The sequence below is a fragment of the Rhinopithecus roxellana genome, chromosome 6 (genome assembly GCF_007565055.1).
Source record: "Rhinopithecus roxellana isolate Shanxi Qingling chromosome 6, ASM756505v1, whole genome shotgun sequence".
Lineage (NCBI taxonomy): Eukaryota > Metazoa > Chordata > Mammalia > Primates > Cercopithecidae > Rhinopithecus > Rhinopithecus roxellana.
The window spans coordinates 26476277-26496715 of record NC_044554.1 but is presented as its reverse complement, the minus strand read 5'-3'; the positions used below and the strand labels follow the sequence as shown (position 1 = coordinate 26496715).

The following is a 20439-nucleotide window of genomic DNA, read 5'->3' as shown; positions in this document are numbered from 1 at the left end:
ATTCTGGAGAAATTGAAACTGCACAATGTCTGGGGCAAAAAGTCAAGATACGCAGATTAGCAAAATTCCTCAGCTTGGGCAGATTTCTAGTTAGTGGACTGTGTACACTAGGGAGAGCAGCCCAGCATCTTTCATGTGATCCTGAAGCTGAGAGCAGGATACATTAAATCCCACCTCTGTGACTATGGAAAATGGTCCCAGGGCTTTAAATTTAGATTCTTCTGAAATCTGCCCTACTTCCCCTTCCCTGCTCTTTTCAATATGCTTAGAAATTGCCAAAGATAAAAAGCAAGAATTTATCCCCACTCTCTTGGCTATAGGTGGGCAGTGTAAAATAAAGGCTGTGTCAGAGGCCCTTCGTTTATGAAAGCCACACCATTCCCTTCCAGATGGTACCTTCTCCATCCTTCAAAGAACAGCTCTGTCAGCCTCAACACCGCAGCTGTCCCACCTATCTGGTTTACACATGCTCATGCTCTACCTCTCCCTCCTCCTGATCAATTCTGAGCTCCAGGTTTAGCCCATTCTTTGTAAAGATTCAGTCCAAAATAAGAATGAGTACACATCTAAGTTCATAGGAGGTGATGGGAGTCCACAGCCCAAGTCAATTTCTAAGACTTGGTAAAATACAAAGGAATTCATTATCAGAAAAAAAAAAAAATCCTCTAATTTAGAGTCTGAGTTTTTTCTTTTTTAATTTCAAAATAATTGCAGAGGCACCAATAAAACAGTGTAGATGGCATCCAGCTGTCAATTAGATTGACCAAGAGGCAAGGTTTCCAGGAAATGTCACAAGGAGGCCAAAGCCTTTTTTTCCTTGAGTGGTTGAATTGCCTTCATGGTTTGATGAGCTAGTTCTCTGCAGCATTTGAGCAGGTTGCTACATGCAGCCCAGGGATTAATGACAACTGAGCAGAGGACCAGATGCTGTTCCCCACTGCATTCCTGACACACTTTGGGACCTCTAACAAGTCATCCTACCTGTCAGGCCAAAGTTATAGTGAAATCACCATGAAACCTGTGCTTGGATACAGGATTGTCCCAGGGGTCTGACCCCCCTCTACCGGTCACTAGCTGTTTAACCTCAGCCTCCTCACACTGAGCATGGAGATGCTGCTGTCTTGATCATTTAAGTCCTATGCATTGACTTCTGTGCACTGGGTACTGGGCTGAGATCCTTGCACACATGGTCTTATTTTATCCTTACAGTAGGATCCTTACAGCAGCCCTATGACAACAATGCATTGAAACTTGTTACTAACCAAAAAAAAAAAAGAAAAATGAATAAGAGGTGGCTCCTGGATGATGAACATCAACCAAGAACCACATTCACATCTTACTTTTTAAGTCAGATAAGCAACCCTAGATATCATCTTCTCCACTGTACAGATAAGAAAAGTGAACGACCCGCTCACGATCTCACTGGTAGGAGAGGGTGGGTGTCTGATCCCTTGGCCTGTGCTTTGACCCTGTCATTACACACTTGCCCCTGCCTGCCTCCAAGGACACATATGTGACAAGGCCTTGGGGAGCAAAAACCTTATTTCAAATATAAGAGGACCCTCATCCCCAGCATGTCTTTTCTGGTTCTTTGGATTGAAGCAGTTTGCACAGGGAAGCCAGCTGGTGTACCTGAGGAATACATCCTGCCTTAGGTATAACAGGTATGACATTTATTGTCAACGAAATATAGACCATATTTTTTTTTACCCCTCAGAGGTGATTCTGAATCTAATCCCTGCTGCCTCTTCAAGTTACTAAGTTATTCTTGTGTACTCTGCTTTTTCAACTCTTTTTATTAGAAAGAAATTCTGTTTCTTAATCCTGAAATAGCAGATATATCTATAGTACTCCTCACATGCCAGGGCTGCAACTGCATTCTCTCTTTGATTCTCACAGAAAGTGTGTAAGGTGAGTGTGTTATTATCTCATTTTATGGGAGGAAACTGAAGCTCTGAGAGGGTAAAGATTTTCCCCAACCACTTGTGGTTGGTAAGAGGCAAAGTAGGGACTTAAACCTGAGCCTGGCTGTCTTCCCTTTCCCTTTCCCTTTCCCTTTCCCTTTCCCTTCCTTTCCCTTCCTTTCCTTCTTTATTTTTATTATTTATTTATTTATTTATTTGAGACAGAGTCTCACTCTGTTGGCCAGGCTGGAATGCAGTGGCACAACCTTGGCTCACTGCAACCTCCACCTCCCAGGCTCAAGCAATTCTCCTGCCTCAGCCTCCCGAGTAGCTGGGATTACAGGTGTGAGCCACCACGCCCAGCTAATTTTTGTATTTTTAGTAGAGATGGGGTTTCACCACATTGGCCAGGCTGGTCTCGAACTCCTGACCTCAGGTAATCCACCCGCCTCAGCCTCCCAAAGTGCTGGGATTACAGGCGTGAGCCATGGCGCCCAGCCCTGGCTGTCTTTTCTTTCTTTCTTTTTTTCTTTTTCTTTTCTTTACTATTTTTTTTTTTTTTTTTTTGACAGAGTCTTGCTCTGTCACCACAGCTGGAGTGCAGTGGCACGATCTTGGCTCACTGCAATCTCTACCTCCCATTTTCAAGCAATTCTCCTGACTCAGCCTCCTGAGTAGCTGGGATTATGAGGATGCGCCACTACGCCTGGCTAATTTTGTATTTTTAGTAGAGATGGGTTTTGTCTGTGTTGGTCAGGCTGGCCTCGAACTCCCAACCTCAGGTGATCCAGCCTCCTTGGCCTCCCAAAGTGCTGGGATTATAGGCATGAGCCACTGCACCCGGCCAGCTAACTATTTCTTAGGAGCAATCAAAGACATTGACACTTTTGAAAATCCGAGGGGCTTGTCATTGAAGAGGGCTTCAAGGCAACCTAACCAGAATGTGGGTGAAGCTTGATTCTGATTACTTTTGACCTCCCCTCTTTGTGGGCACCTCACCCCATAAAGTTCCCACATCCTCATGTTGCCTCTTCGTCACACAGGACCTACTCCCAGCCACACTCACACACACACACACAATGGGACATAAGTGGCACAGTGAGAAAGGTATGGGTTGTTGTTTTTATTTTTTTTATTCTCACTTACAGGCCATGCCATCTTGGGCAAGTTAAGTAATTTTTCGGAACATCACTTTCCTTCTCTATAAATGGAGGTAATTGCCTTGAAGAGTCAGAGAATATATACATAAGGTGTGTAGCGTAGGGCCTGACTTGCAGCAGGAACTCAACAAATGTTCCCGCATCCTTCTCCAGCTAGGTCTGTCCCCATCCAGGAATAACCTGGGGTCTCGACTCTGCAATTTTTCTCATCAAAGTTCACTACCTGTTAGCATTATTTCAGGACTTCTTGAGAGGCTGACTTGGTAACTGCTGTCAGTGAAAGCTTTGACGACTGAAATGATTTTATTTGCAGTCAAAGAGGGTTCTTGAGGATGCTGGCCTAAAAGTGAAAGAATGACTCTCTTATACTGGGCAAGCCATGGTGGGAGATGTTTTTTGGGAGATGTTTATTTAGAGTTATCTAGTTTTCCTTAGCAAGAAATCAGGTACTCAAAAAAAAAAAAAAAAAAAAAAAAAAAAAAAAAAAGGTGTGTCTCCCTGAATTTATTCTTGCCTAATAATTAGAGAAAATTAGGAATCAGAAGCTAACTAAATCACTGATTTTTCAAACTTTGAGGTGTTTAAGTTTGAAAAGCAGCGCCAGTGAACTCAGCCACTTGAGAGGCTGAGGTGGGAGGATCACTTGAGCTCAGGAGTCAGAGCCTGCAATGAGCCACGATGGTGCCACTGCAGTCTGGGCAACAGAGCAATTAAAAAAATATTAAAATGATGAAAAACAGAAAAACGTATACAATTTCAGGAACAGCTCCCTGAGATACTAGTTCAATAGGTTGCTGAAGAGCCACTTCCTTTGGAAAAAAGTAGACCACACCTGTAGACTGCGTCAGTTGCACAAACCTAACTGATAAAACAAGCCAGTTCACGTCAGTCAACAAGCTGCCTTGCACAGGAAGCAGTTGCTGACTAGCAGGAGTAAAGCCAGTCAATTCCAAGTACTGATTCCCTAATGATGTTCAACCTTCTCACCACCATTGCTTCCCCAGTGCCAGCAAGTAGAAGATGCCCACTAAGTTGAAAACTATTAAGTGTGCGTGATTTTAAAACAAAAGCAATGATGGAAAGCAAAGAAAGAAGCAAAACCAAACAAAATAACCACAACAAAGCAGAGTGAGCGGTATGAGATGCAATGTCAGGAAGGGTTAATGCCGATTTTAAAAGAGAAAAGCAAAAACAAGAAATTCTGTATTAATTACTTGATTTCAATTTGACTGCAAACTTTGGACTTGTTTTGGAGCCTGGCTATCCCAGGATGCTAGCCCATTTTGAACATGCAAGAGTTCTGTTTACCAGAAAACAGGCTTTTCCTAATGCAACAGGATTTTAGCACGGTGGGGTTGGGGTCCTCGGTGGGGTTGGGGTCTTCGGTGGTGTGCTTACTCAAATATGTGTGCATGCTGGTGGCTCTTCAGTGCAGACTGAGAAGATGATACCCAACACCTTCATTTTGAGAAGAGAGAGGCTCCCAGATCCCATTGAGTTAAAGGCAGAAAGCCCCCTTCTTACAGGTCTCAGATTCTCTGTTACACCCACTGCCTTTACTAACCAGAGGCTAGAGGACATTCTGGGATGACTCTGTTCTTTCCAGGATGACTGACTTGCTAGAGCGCATGCTACAGAAGTTTCTAGTGGAAAATGGCCAGGATAAAACCTCAACTTTATTTATTTTTTATTTTTTAGAGATGGGGGTCTCGCTATGTTACCTAGGCTGGTTTTGAACTCCTGGCCTCAAGTGATCCTCCCACCTCGGCCTCCCAAGGTGCTGGGATTATAGGCGTGAGCCACCGTGCCTGACCAAGCCTCATCTTTAAAAGGCCATTGGTTACATAACCAAGAGCAAGGCCCTCAGCAGCCATATGGGTGGAAGCGGGTTTTCTCAGATAAAACTTGCATCTTATACATCTCATACATGCGGCTAATTGCATAGGACTCCAACTATATACAATAAAAAAAATTTTAACTATCTGGACTTGTGCTTACATAATATCGAATATCCTAAATCATATTTTTAATAAAATAATCATCTGATGGTCAACAGAATTCAAAAGAAATATTGCAAGGTTTGCATCAACCACTTTAGCATTTTCTTAGGCTCAGCCAAAAAGAACATTAACTAAGTACAGTTCAAATAATTTATAAATAATCTAGGAATCTTACTGGAAATCTGATCCAATACATTGGTTAATCAACACCAACTGAGAACCAATTTCATATTTTTTAAAGTCAGATAAGCTAAAATTTGTCTCAGACAGAAGAGAGATAAATTGAGAGAGAAAATAAGTGATATAGCTTCCTTCAGAAAGCCAGCACCTGCGGCTGTGTGCTTTGTGCCTGATGCAGCGAGAAGCGAAGTAAAATGGTTGTTGAAAAGACAGAAACAGCCAGGTGCGGTGGCTCATGCCTGTAATCACAGCACTTTGGGAGGCTGAGGCAGGTGGATCACTTGAGGTCAGGAGTTCGAGACTAGCCTGGCCAACATGGTGAAATCCTGTCTCTACTAAAAATACAAAAATTAGCCAGGCGTGGTGACTCATGCCTGTAATCCCAGCTACTCGGCAGACTGCACTCTAGCCTGGGCAACAAGAGCGAAACTCTGTCTCAAAAAAAAGAGAAAAGAAATAGAAAGCTTAAAAACCAATTAAGGAAGATATTATTATGGCAAGAACAACAGCAAAAGACATTTTCCTCTAGTCTTCAGTTGAAGAAACTGAGTGTTCTAAGGTTCAACTATAATTACTCCCCCCATGCAACTCAGATCTGAAGAGTACATACAACCATGTGATGTTGTGCATGTGACATTTTGCAGGCCAAATTGGAGGCTAGATCTTGGAAGCTGGACTGTCTGGGATGAGTATCCTGGTAGTTCTATAGTTATCTACTCTGGTCACTGCTCCAGGCATCTGTAAATCAAAGAAGCCCTTAAGGTAGAGATAGGTTCATCTCTAACCGAGGAATGCTGCTGCTCTCCTCTCTAGAGAATGCGTCTGCACCTAATCACAGGCCACTTTCACTAGTTATGATGTAAAAACCCTGACCTGGGCCAGAGGTCACCCTGAGGTCTCCTCTCTAACTGCAGGAAACAAGCCACCCTCCACCTCTTCTCCAGTCAAGTTCAAAAAACAAACAGAGCTCAGTGGTTGTTTAACTTGTTGCCTGCAAAAAACTCCAAAGCCCGGTTGACAACTCCAGGCTGTGAATGGTGTAAGCAATGAGGTATCATATTTTTCCCCCACATAAATCATATTTGACAAACAGAACTCAGAACCCTTGGGTACCCAGTCCAAATCATGGTTTTCAGAGACTGGTGTTCTCTCATGCCCAGGGGTGTGGCCTGCTTGCAGAAGCTGACGAATGCTGGGATTGTGTCCCACCAGCTGATTAAAAACAAGGGAACATGTTTTTAATGATTAAACATGATTAAAAATATGTCAGCCAATAGCAATGGGTGGATCTTACTTAGACACTAATATGTGAAGTTCTAACCGATACACCTTAAGTCCCTCATTTCTTCACTGCACAAAAATATTCATTGAGATCCTCCTATGTGCCAGACACTCTTATAATCACTGGAAATGCAGGGTTGAGGAAAACAGACTCAGTCCTTACCCTTATGGCGTCATTGACTTCATGGTCCTTGAAGCAATAGCCAGGCACTGGGACACAGTCTAGGTGCTGGAGAACCCTCACACGGGGGCAGTAAAGTGGTGTTGTTTAGGTTTCAGCCCTTGTTGCATTGTTCTGTTACAAGGTCTTATCTTACATATGTCATCTTGACAAGGTAAAGAATGAGTTACTCATCTCCTTCTGCTTTGAGAATTATAGAAATTCATGAATTGATATCTAAAAGGTGCTAAGATAGCTAGACCAGAAGAGAATTGTAGAAAAAAATGTTTCACTGAGGCTTATAAGTCACCATTTTCATGGGTAGTTACTGATTATGCTGTAGAATTAGTATTAATTACTATCCATTGAGCCCTCTTTTCAAACTCTTTAGTGGTGTATAGTATAATTAGCCTTTCCCTCTTCCCCAAAACACTTTTAATTTCTTGACTCTATAACACCACACTCTCCTGCTTTTCCTCCTGTTCCAATAACTGGTCCTTTCTGATTTCAGTTGCCAGTTTCTCCTTCTCCAAATTTTGAAGATCTTCCAGGCTCTCTGAACCCTCTCTGCTCTCTCTCTGTACTTTCTCCCTGGTTTGGTCTCTCCATTCCTATGGTTTTAAATGCTGTCTTTGTCCTTGTCTGCCTTCTGTACCATCATCCTGTATCCAATTCCCTGCTTGACAGCTTCCCCCAGATTTCATACAATTATATCAACCTGCTTCTGCTCAAAACTGGACTCCTTATTTGCCCTATCACCTGAAACTTGTTTTCCCCCAGCCCTCCTCATCTCAGAAAATGGTACTGCCACCCACTTCCGTGGTCAAGCATAAATCTGCGAGTCATTCCTTACACTCCTTCCTTGTCACCTCTATCATCCCGGGTACCACTGGGACCTCAAATGTGTCAAGGACCTATCTGCTTCTCCATCCTCACTACCAACCCCTAGGTCCAAACGGAGCTACGTTCTTTCATTCATAGCACTTGCCACAGTGTGTATAGCTTGTATAAACATGTGTTTGTGACCTGCCTGTACCATTGGAGTCCACTGAGGATCCTGTGATGGCAGGAACTGTATCTGCCTTGCTCACTTGTTCCCCAACTCCTAGTACACAAACATGTGTTGAAGTGAATTGAATAGTGAATTATAAAAAACATAAAATAGTTTCATTAGATTAGCTGCATTCTTAAGTGTGTTAGTGCTGTTTCATAGCTTAAAGATAACTCGGTTCCTTTGAAGGGAATTACTAAGCACGTCTCCACCCAGCACTGATTAGCTTTTAATACACAGCCTATGAAAATTCCCATTTAAGCTTAAGTGTTCAATGGAATTTTTCCTCATATTCAGGCACATTCATAAGGCATTTAAGGAGCTTCAGATGTTGCTTGCCTGGCTATTTCCCTGGAGATAAAAAGTCTCAAGTGAACAAATGCATCAGCAGACTATATCTCTTGCTTTTAACTGGCAGCAGAGACTCAGTTCTTTTACTCTTGGAGGGGCATTTTTCACTCACTACTATCAGTGGCCTCCCTGGGTAGTTCCTAATTCTGGTACTAACATAGCAAAAATACTTTTCACATCCAATGCTCTTTGATGTTGTGGGCACAATCTATAAATCTGTGTTATTTTCAAAATACAAACTTAGTAGAATTACTATATTTTTAGGATACACTAAAATGTGCCCTAATTTGAATTGACAGTGATAATCAGATTGAATTGTGAATACTGAAAAAAGGATTTTTTTCTGAAAAAAAAAGACACTTTTCTTTCAGGAAAAAAAAAAATGCTTATTTTCTTAAATCTAATTGTTTGACTTAGTTTGAACTACTGACAAATACTTTACCAAATAGATGTCCTTTTATCTTTATATTTTGGAAATAGAAAGTACTCATTTTGAATTACCAGTTAAATGTGTTGCAAACAAAAGGATGATGCTAAAATACTTTAAAGTAACAAATTTGCTTACTTCATTTAAGCTTTCCCCATGACACTTATTTTGTACTGGTAAACCTCTTTTTTAAAGATATGCAAATTTCATATTATTAGGGAAAGAGCCCTGTGTGATCTGTAAGGAGACTTTGGTGCTACAGATTGCTGCATATGACTATTTCTACTAATTTTAAAATGTGCCACATTTTTGGTATGTGTTTTCCATATACCAAGCAAGATCATTTGAATATAGCCAAGGTTTAGCTGGTCTGCTGCTACTATGGTGCCTGAAGACTGGGTGACCAGTCCCTGGAGAAATGTGCCCTCATCAGGCAAAAGGAAGGCTGATCTTAATTTTTTTTTTTTTTTTCCCCGAGATGGAGTCTTGCTCTGTCACCTAGGCTGGAGTACAATGGCCCAGACTCAGCTCACTGCAACCTCCGCCTTCTGGGTTCAAACGATTCTCCTGCCTCAGCCTCCCGAGTAGCTGGGATTACGGGTCCCCACCACCACGGCCAGCTAATTTTTGTATTTTTAGTAGAGACGGGGGTTTCACCATGTTGGCTAGGCTGGTCTTGAACTCCTGACCTCAAGTGATCTGCCCACCTTGACCTCCCAAAGTATTGATATTATAAGCATGAACCACCACACCTGCCTTGATCTAAATTTTTAATACATGATTTTTAATGTGATATTTAATAAATCAGCACATATGTGTTGACCAGCTGAGCACTACACAGTATATAGAAGAAAGCATAAGAAGAAAGCCTAAGACCCAACCCCTGTCCTTGGGGAGACAAGATGCATGAAAAATGATCAAATATTTCCAAACAGTGCATGAGCCCCATGGCAGGACGTGGATTACAGGCCTAATGAAGGAGGTTAACTGGGCTTGCAGACCAAAAGTGCTATATAGAAAATGCTGAAGTAGGCCTGAATCCGGAAAGATGGGAAGACTTCTGATGGAAGGAGTTATAGGAAAGGCCAATGCAGCAGATGAGAGTAACTTTTTGTTTTTGTTTTTGTTTTTGTTTTGAGACAAAGTCTCACTCTCGCCCAGGCTGGAATGCAGTGGCAAGACCTTGGCTCACTGCAACCTCCGTCTCCTGGGTTCAAGGGATTCTCCTGCCTCAGCCTCCCAAGTAGCTGGGACTACAGGCATGCCACCACGCCCAGCTAATTTTTGTATTTTTAGTAGGGACAGGGTTTCACCATGTTCGCCAAGACCGTCTCAATCTCGTGGCCTTGTGATTCACCTGCCTTGGCCTCTCAAAATGCTGAGATCACAGGCGTGAGCCACCGCGCCTGACAGAAAGTAACTCTTGTGAGGAAACAGTCTACATGACTGTGACATGAGAAAGTCACCTCAGTAGGACAGTGAAGAGATACCCGTGTTAGTAGGTACAGGTGGAGGACCGTGGGAAATAGCTTTGAGTAGGCTGTGTAGTGCCAGATATGGAAAGCCTCACAGAGTCTGACCATAACAACTTTAATTCCATTATAAGATTTGCTAATTTAATGGGACATGCTTTCCTGTGCCAGTCAAACTTTCCAACTTATGAAAACACTGAATAAAATCATCTGAGATAAGTGAAGATATTGTCTTTCCTATGTAGCTTAAGCTGTACAGTCCAAATGTGAGGAAGGGGTGAGCCTGGCCAGTGAATGAATGTGCGGTCTCTAACATTTGCTCTTTAACATACTTTTGTTCCCTCAGTAAATCTGTGTCATTAATGACAACGTGTAAGTCAACCAGAGGAGAAACAGCCTATTGGATGACAGGCTTAAGTGAATCTTGCTTTATGCCCTAATAGTCAACATATGGGCCTCTGTCATCCTGGAGTGGCAGGAATTTCCAGACACAGGGCTATCCAGAGAGAGGAGACGGGGGGAGAAGGAGGTGAGGAGGAGAGGAAGAGATAGAGAGAGACAGAGAGAAAGTAGGGAGAGAAAGGGGGGGGAGAGAGAGAGAGACAGACAGACAGCCAGAGAGAGAGAGAGAGAGAGAGAGAGAGACAGACAGCCAGACAGCCAGAGAGAGAGAGAGAGCCCTTCCTCCAGGTCCCAGAGGTATGGGTCTGGGAACTATTAGCAAAAGCCCCTCTGTTCCTCCTCTGCTGTCAGCAAGATGCATGTTAGTGGAGACAGAAATGTTTTTACACTGGGAACCCTGACTCCATTATTAATTTTATAGCTCTAGAGATGGGATTCTCAATTCTGTAAAGTTCCCTTGGCATTGCCCCACCAAAAGTGTTACATGGTCCCAAACTTATGTGATTTGGAAACTCCAATTCTTTGTCCTTTTTTTAATCTTATGCATTTGTGAGCTCTTGTGCGAGTCGGGATGAGGACAACACATATGGGCAAGGAAAAGGTCCATCTGGCTGGAGGCAGCTCCTTCCCTACAGCACAGACATTGCCAAACCTTAACAACTCTGCCCTGATCTTACAGACACTGCATTTAGGACGATGATCTCACGATTGTTTGGTATAAAGATGACAGGAAGTTTCGAGTCTGCAACCTTCTGTGTCTGGGGGTTGGGCTCTGGACTTAGGCAGGCCACACATCTTGGGGACACTTCACAAATATAAAGCAAAAGGAAGTCAGAGAAATGAATTTCCAACTTGTCACTCTCCTCTTAGGTGAACTATGTAAATCAAACTGCAATAAGAAATAACATTATAAACCAATATGAATGATTTTGTAGAACAAACTTGTTAAATGTGAAGCACCCAAATATATGTTTATCCTTTTAAAGTATCAATTTTGGAGACTCTAATGATAGAACCAGTAATTGAAAATCTTTTTAAAATGTCTCTTTCTGGAGTATTTTTAAGACCCAGCTACACTTGTTTTGTGGATACAGTGTGGTACAAATATTTGTCCTATAAAGATCAAGATGGTTGTTGGAAATGGTTCAGAGAATCTTCAAATGAAGTATGAAGAGTTAGGTAGATGATCAGACTGAGTAATTATATTCTTGATGAGATATAAATTGATGCTATTGGCTTCCCTAAACCAGAAGGTTCTGCCTAGAGAGGGCTCAATGTCCTCAGCCTTGGCCACATCAGTGACAGACATTAAAATCACCTTGAGGGCACGCATATTTTGGAGATGTGCATCCTGGCATTGCAAACAAATTATTCTCATTTCTCTAAAAGGTTATAGGAATCCATTAGGAATATCAATATAGGAAAAATGCAGCATGAGCAACTAACACTATGTTATCTCAGTCTTTGTTTCAATTTCTTACATAACTTTATGTGTTTTAATTGTCTACAGCATATCATGAGCTGGAGAAAAAGGCCCTCTCCCCAAAAAGTTACATGTCAGGACCTTTGCAAGTTACTCATTTGATAAAAGAAGAGAGTGCAGGAAAGATGCTGCCGCACCGGTCATATAATATTATAAAGCAGGCTGCTTTCTGGTCAGGCACGAGGACGAGGCACTCGGCAAAGGGGCAGAATGTCACAACTATCAAGAGCTTCAACTCTAGAGTCAGGCGAGCCTGCTTGCAAATCCTGTCCTTGCCACCAGCTGCCTGTGTGATCTTGGGCGAGTTATTTAATCTTCCTGAATCTCCATTTCCTCATTTCCAAAATGGTGATAATAATAGTACCTTCCTTATGAGCTTATGAGAATTAAATTAGGTAAGGCAGGTAAAATGCTTAGCATGGGGCTAGCTCACATAAGTGGTCCATAAATATTGGTTCCAGTTGTGAACAGAAAGAAAAGAGAGTGAAAAGAAGATAGAGGGAAAGGAAAAAGGAGGAGGAATGAGAAAAACAAAAACAAAAAACGAGAAAGGACGCTTTTCACTCCATTCAGCTTGGAAAATGTGAAAACTCACCCTTATGGGATTAAGGCTGATAGATGTAGCCGGGTTTGTTTCCCTGGTGGTTCCTGTTGTGGCCCAAGCAAGGGTGAGTGACTCAGTTAACAAGTTTGTAAATTATTTGAGAAAAAAGATGTAAAAGTATGTGTCCCAAAGATTTAGAACTAAACAAATAGGCAGATGGTAAAAATCAGTGACTCCTTTTCATTCACACACACACACACAGACACACACACACACATATAAACATATACTCTTGGTTCTTATATTTTATTGGAAACATAATGGTGATGCTTTCTGTTTTGGAAAGACCAATGGAACAGTATGGCCCTACTGCTATTGATAATAATGAGTCTTTATTGTAATTCATTAAGGGAAAGTAATGCCAACAATTTTGTATAGATTCTGCACTCTGGAAATGCTCTTTTCAGGGTTTTGATGAAATGGCTGTATGTTCTGCTAAAATGACAGCAAGTGTCAAAACTGCCCTTCTGCCCTACAACCTGTCATTAGATCTAATTAGATCCAAACCCCCAAACAGGGCCAATTTGTCATCCATCACTAGGCAGCCTCATCCTCCCTTCCAGCTGCAGGGACCGCCCTTCCCCGCCCAGTTGGCCCATTCTCTGGTGCTCCTGATACCTCAGGGGGGCCCGTCACAGTCCCAGGCTGCGACCTCACTGCTGTTCTCTCATCAGTGGCTCTCAATCCTCAAAAACCTTCTCTCATTTTCTGTCTTCTGGGCCTTCATTATGCCCTGTTTGGGCAGCTGGTGGAGAGTGGCATGTTCAGATTGTGTTTTCCAGCATTTTATAGCTGAGCATTGAACTACTGAGACATCTCATTGCCAAAGTCTTTGTTTCCTTTACTGAAACCACTTCTGAGTTAAGCTTTTGTCAATGGTCATAGCTTTGTCTGCTCCTCTCTCTGAGTTCTGATGGTGTTGAGGTCACTACACTGAGCAATCCTTCTGTTCAGACAGTCTGGTTCAGTTTTCTGCATCTGGGGGACAAAAGACACCATGACCATTACAGAAGGCTGAGTCAGACCACAAGCTCAAACCTCATCAGGCTGTAAGCCACTCAGGAAAGAAAGACCACCAAGTTAGATTTCAGTGAAAGACCGACGGTCTGAGTCAGGAACGAGACACTTCACCTCCTTATCCTGGACCCCTTAAGCCCAAAGCCCTGTGGCAGATAAAGAATTCTAATGTATGGCGCTGTATTCCCATTGTGATAAACACAGATCAGTAGAAAGGAAGAATGTTTACTGCTGCTCAGGGCATATGAACAATAACAAAAAAGTGAAAATTAAGAGTCACTTCTGGGATGCCAAGTGAGAATACTTTTCACACCCACTTGGGGTCTCATTCACGCCCGTAGCTTCAGTTACCACCACTGCACAAAAGATTTCTATACCTGAGTCTTCATGCCCACCTCTGTCCTGAGTCCCAGAGAGTATTTTCAGCAAACATTTCTACCTGAATGACCCACAGTCACAGCAAACTCAACCTGTTGAAAACTGAACTCATTATCTTTTCTCTAAGCTGGCCCCTAACCAAGTGTCCCCATGTCAGGGAATTAACAGCACCAACAGTCACTCAGGCCAGAACCTGAGAAACCCTCTTGACTTTTCTCATCCTCTCCCAGTCTGCACTCAGTCACCATGTCCCACAGGTCCTGCCTCCTCACCTTCTCTTGACTCTAGTAACCACTCCAATTCCCACTACCACTGTCTTAATCCAGGCCACTCATGTCCTGCACAGAGTCTGTACTGGTCTCTAACTTGTCTCCTTGCCCTCACTCCAGCCCCCTCCACTTCCTTCCAGCCCCACACCCTTGGAGATCCTTCTGAAACACAAATCAGAACATGTTGCCTTTTTGCGTGAAAGCCCCGATAGCATTCTGTTGCCCTCAAGTTCAAATTTAAACCCCTTGACCATTCCGAATGCAGCTTCCCCTCACCACTCCAGCCTCATCTCCTGACACTCTCTCCTTTGAGTACTGCATACCAGCCATAGGGAACACTTTCTTACTCCTCACATGTTGCAGAGCTTTGCTCCTTTCCTGGCCTTGCCACATGCCACCATTGCTTCCTCCTCCTCTTCCTCCTTTATCTTCTTTCTCCTCCCCCTCCTCTCTCTCCTCCTCTTTCTTCTCTTCCTCTTCTCATCCTCCTCCTCTTTGTCTTCCTCCTCCTCTTCCTCTTTCCCTTCTTCCTCTTCCCCTTCTTCCTTCTCCTCCCTCCCCTTCTCTTCTTACTCTACCACCTTCTTCTTCTTACTGAAATATGAAATGCAGAAAAGTGCCCACATTCCATGTGTACAGCACAATGAATTCTCACAAATGGACACACCCACATGACCTGTGCCCAGATCAAGAACCTGAAGAGGCCCAGTATTCCAGAGGCATGTCTCACGCTCTTTTTCTCTATTCCCCAAGGGAAATCACCTCCCTGACTTTAATAGCAATGACTAGTTTTTCCCATTTCTGTACTTTATGTACATGGAAACCTAATCTGAAATGAAAACCTTGTGCAGTTATCTACTGCTGCAAAACATACCACCAAAAAACATAATGGCCTAAAACAATCTGAAAGTCCCACCTCTGCTCTCATTACCACTCTTGGCCCTACTCTCTTTCGTCCTCTTCATCACTAAGCCTCTTAAAAACTTTACCTACACTCACTGTCCCCATGTCCTCTCCTCCACCACACTCATCTATATCATCCACTGAAACGGCTCTCATCAAGGGCGCCAGTTACCTCCTTGGTATGCAGCCAAATTAACTTTTTTTTTAGTATTTTCCTACTTGACACTCCCTCTACTCCTTAATTCGATGAGTCATCAAGTTCCAGTGGTTCACCCTCTTCAGCCAGTCATGTATTTGTCCTGCTTGTTTCTTCACTCAATATCTCTTGCTTGGACTATTCCAACAGCCCTCCTCCCTGCCCTAAGCTACTCTTCCAGACTTATCTCTGCGACACAATTTTCAGAATTAAAGGTCTGGACAGGTCCACCATCCACCTTGTAATAAAAATCAAACTGTGGCATGCATAAAGACCCTTTAGGCCAGGCGTGTGACTCATGCCTGTAATCCCAGCACTTTGGTGGGGGTCAAAGCAGGAGGATCACTGGAGCCCAGGAGTTTGAGACTAACCTGGGCAACATGGCAAGACCCTGTCTCCATAGAAGATATGAAAATTAGCTGGACATGGTGGTGTGTGCCTGTAGTCCCAGCTACTTGAGAGGCTCAGGTGGGAGAATCCCTTGAGCCCAGGAGGTCGAGGCTCCAGTGAGCCATGTTCGTGCCACTGCCCTCAAGCCTGGGTGACAGAGTGAGACACTGTCTCAGACAACAACAACAACAACAAAATAGACCCTTTAACCTGTTGCTCCAGCCTCCCTTTCTATGCTCATTGTCCCTAATACCCTTCCTGAATCAGCAGACTTTTGTGAACTTGCCCTCAGAATTTCTGCCGGAAGATTCTCTCTTGCCTGGGATGCTGTTTACCCCATTCTTTATCTGAAAATCTTCTAGTCATCCTTTACACCTATCTCTAATGCTACCTCCTCTGTAAAACTGTGTAGTTGATGGCTCCTATTTGCTACTGTTAATACCAAGAAATATCACTATTGTAATATGCTTGGCTCATGCTCTTAGAACATAAACTTCTCAGGGCAGGATCTTCGTTTTGTTCTCTGATATATCCCATGTTCCCAGAACTGTGCCTAGCACATAGTAGTCACTCAAGAAACACTTGCTAGATGAAGACATGTATAGTTAACATTTATTGAGCACTTATTTTATGCCAGGTGCTTTCATGCATTATCTCATTATGTTCTCACCAAAGCTCTATGATGAAATAACTATTTTTATTCCAGTTTTGCACAGGAGGAAACTGAAGCTTAACAAGTTGAAGTAACTTGCCCAAGGCCATCCAGTTGATACATGGCAAATCTAGGATTTGAACCCTGATTGTTCAAGCTCTAAATAACCTCATTTGACTGCCTTTGAGCTCTGTGTGCTGTGGTGCTTTGCACATGACTGTACTGTGGGTTATAGTAGGTCCTTAGCGAATCAAACAACCCAAAGTAGTGGAAGTTTCTCTTTACATATTTATCTCTGCGCCTTATAGAGGGTTCACTGAGAATAGGAAGTTGGTCCTATTTATTTTATTCTCCCTTGTCCCCCAAGCCCCAAGCAGCTGGCACAGTGTCTTACACATGTTTGTGTTCACTAAATGTTTACTGAATGAAATACTGGGTGTGCTGTGAAGAGGCAGCATTTGGCAGTGAGTCCTTTCCGCATAATCAGTAAATTTTGAGGACTGTCCTGATGGCTGCCTGGAATCCAAGCTGAGCTGCTGCCTCTTCTAACCCCATGCTTCTTCAGCACGATGCAAGCTCGGAGCCATCCCTGCCTGACCCACCCTCCAGCCTGACCCCGGCCTTTTGCCATCCTTCCTGTCCTCATGAAGTTCCCCGGCCAGTCTTCCTGCTCTCCGCTGCCAATCATTCTGACCAAGCACTGCCCCACCCTCTCCTCTTCTTGACCCCATGCCCTGCTTGAACCTTGCTGCTTCCCTGGTCATCCTGAACAGGCAGGGCAACATGACATTTCTGTAGATAATTCCAACACAGAGCGGACTGTGATAAACAGAGAGACAGTCACGAGGCATTGTCAGAGATATCAAGAGGAAGAGATTCCTAGTTAAATGATGGAGAAACTGAAAATGGATTAAGTCACTGTCTTTTTCACCCTGATATAAATTGTTTTGCTTTTTTTTTTTTTAAATAAGAGTTTAGCTTCTCTAGGTTTATCAATTAGGTAGGATTGTTGATAGCAAGCAATAGTAACTGGGACCGTTTAAGCCACAAGGGGAAGCTTCTTATAAGGATACAGAGTCTCTAGGAACTCAAGCGTTGGAATGCAGCCAGGCCTCAGGGAGAAATGGAAGCAGAACCAGAAACTAGTTCAGGATCTGGTCAGCATTTCTTCCCATGTCTTGTCTTCACTATCACTGTACATTCGCTTCATTTCTATTTTTCTGCGGACCTCCTCAAGTCCACAGACCTCACCATGGTGTACAGCTGCCAACAGCAACTGAGTTTTTAAGTGGCAATAGTGACGATCTCTGTCAAAATCCCAAACCTTCAGGGAATTTACCTGATTGGCCCAGCACAAGTCAGGTGATTGCCTCTGGTCCAATCATTGGTCACCAGTGAGCAGGGTGACGTTATACAACATGGCTGCCAGGTGCCCATCTCTGTGGGGGAGGAAGTAGAAAGGATCATGGTAAGCCCAGCACTCTCCCAAAATATCTACTATGCTTTGTTCTGTTGACTGATAATGTGCTTATGAAAGAATTCTGAGTGTGTCCCCAAGAGTAGGGTAAATGAATAGGCTTTCCAGCTTTAAAATTATTTTTCGTAAACAAATACCTAAATATGGATTGCCATTTAGCAAACATTACGATGATTAACTATGACAATGTTCCACTGGTAATTCCTAGCAGATTTTCTATGCCAGTTTTGTTTATTGAAGGCCTGGAATCCTGGCTTCACCCAGGACCTCACACACATCTATATGTCCTGCTAGACTACAGCAGGAGAGACAGTTAATATGATAAACCTGGTGGGGCCTTTCTCCCTCCTCGGGGTCTCACAAAAATGATGCCCATTTCTCCCCTTCAGAACCAGAGTTCTATTCTCTTTCTAATAAGCCAGTGTAATCAGGTCTAGGGAGATAACATTGCCTCCCTTTGAGGGCTCCATGCCCTGACAGATTTCAAGAGAGCTAACCTTGGTCACTGCTTCCTTAATGTGGTTTGATGTAGGGAGAGGGAGCCAGGATAGATCCTTCTTTTATTTTGATCTGGCTCTGCTTGATCAAGGATCCTTAAATTCAAAGCTGGGTAAGGGTAATCTGCAAAATTTATCCAACTCAGAAGTGGGAGAGCTGGATTCAGGGTGTCCAAGGAAATCCAAAGTTTCATGTTCACCTTTTCGGGACTCGGCCCTCTCAGCACCACTGCACTCCTGCAGCTGGCATAATGGGACTGGCACACGTGGCATGGGCCCACAGAATGGGTATAACAGCCCCAGGCTGTAGGGAGAGAGGGCCAGGGCTCTGTCCTAGCGGATGGACCTCATGACTCCTCCTCCGGAGGCATATTGGATTTCACCCAGACCTTTTCAGTAACACTCCCTGGCTTGTCTTCCAGGCTCCCTGGGTACAGCAGGCCGAGTGTGCAACCTGACTTCCCGGGGCATGGACAGCTGCGAAGTCATGTGCTGTGGGAGAGGCTACGACACCTCCCATGTCACCCGGATGACCAAGTGTGGATGTAAGTTCCACTGGTGCTGCGCCGTGCGCTGTCAGGACTGCCTGGAGGCCCTGGACGTGCACACATGCAAGGCCCCCAAGAACGCTGACTGGACAACCCCCACATGACCCCAGCAGATGTCACCATCCACCTTCCCTTCTACAAGGACTGCATTGGATCTGCAAGAACCCTGGACCTTCAGGTTCTTTCTGGGGGGATATTTCCTAAGGCATGTGGCCTTTGTCTCAACAGAAGCCCCCTCTTCCTCTCTGGGGGCCCCAGGAAGGGGGGCCACATGCTGCACCTAAAGCCTACCCTATTCTATCCATCTCCCGGCATTCTGGGGTCATCTCCCTTCCTGGTGAGTTCTCTTTGGAAATAGCGCGAGAGGCTGTTCAACTGGGAGGGTCATGGGCCCAGACCACTGTCTCCACCCACCTCGACTTTTCTTCTTTCTAGAGCAGTTGGCCAGGCAGAAAAAAGAGTGCCTCAAAGGAGCTTTCTCAATGTCTTCCCACAAATGGTCCCAATTAAGAAATTTCATACTTCTCTCTGATGGGAACAGTAAAGAAAGCAGAATCAACTGCCCCTGACTTAACTTTAATTTTTGAAAAGACCAAGACTTTTGTCTGATCAAGTGATTTTACAGCTACCACCCCTAGGGGTAATTGGTAATTGCCTGGAGAAGAATGACTTTCAATACACTTTTAAGTTTAAAATGTGTATTTTTCAAGGCATTTATTGCCATATTAAAATCTGATGTAACAAGGTGGGGATGTGTGTCCTTTGGTACTGTGGTGTGTTGTATCTTTGTAAGACCAAAAGCCTCAGAAAGGGATTGCTTTGCATTACTGTCCCCTTGATATAAACAATCTTTAGGGAATGAGACTTCCTTCTCACTTAGAACCTGAAGGGGATTAAAAGGAAGATGAATGGTCTGGCAATATTCTGTAACTACTGGGTCAATATGGTAGAAAATAATTCAGTGGATGGAATATCAGAAATGTATCTGTACAGATCAAAAAAAAAAAAAGGGAGAATAAAATTCCTATCTGGTGTTATGCATGTGACCCATGGAGTCTCATAACTGAAATGACTTTAAGGATGAAAATTTTGGGGATACAAGATTGGTGAACTAACACGCTGACAGAGAGGTTTCCAGAGCTAACGCATGCCTGGGGCAGCCTTACACTAAGCAGATGCCTGAAAGAAGTCGGCCACGTCCACCGTCTGCTAATGCCCATCACCCTTCAAGGCCAGTTTAAAGACCTGTCATATTTAATTGTATTTATTTGATGCTTACAAGATGATGTGATACTGTAGCCTAAAGCAAATGACACATAGTATTGCTTATAAAGTTGGTAACCCTGCTATATTATATTGCAAACAAATCGTAACTTGGAGACTATGTTTAAGGGACTCAACTGTAATTATGGGAGCATCAGTATGCAAATAGTGGTTGGCTTCTGCCATCAGCCAAAAGATGACATTCAGGGAAAATGGAGGGGCTGCCTGCACCATTTTTTAATATTAAATGAAAGAAAGGTGAAATAGCTACTTCTCGTCTTCTTGAAAAATTTGGTTCTTATTCTGTGTATGATTTCCTTACAGTGCTATATTAACAGGATATTTCGTTATATGCATCTGGTATCAAATTGTTG

General features: G+C 43.4%; 1 protein-coding gene across 1 annotated transcript in view; it reads left to right on the top strand.

Annotated features, from left to right (window-relative positions):
• WNT2 (Wnt family member 2) overlaps positions 1 to 19852 on the top strand; it is a 46354-nt gene extending 26502 nt beyond the window's left edge. The window contains exon 5 of the mRNA XM_010389336.2: positions 18677 to 19852. Coding sequence (XP_010387638.2) covers positions 18677 to 18906 — 230 coding nt within the window. The 3' untranslated portion in view covers positions 18907 to 19852. The remainder of the gene's footprint in view (positions 1 to 18676) is intronic.
• Positions 19853 to 20439: the final 587 nt, after the last annotated feature.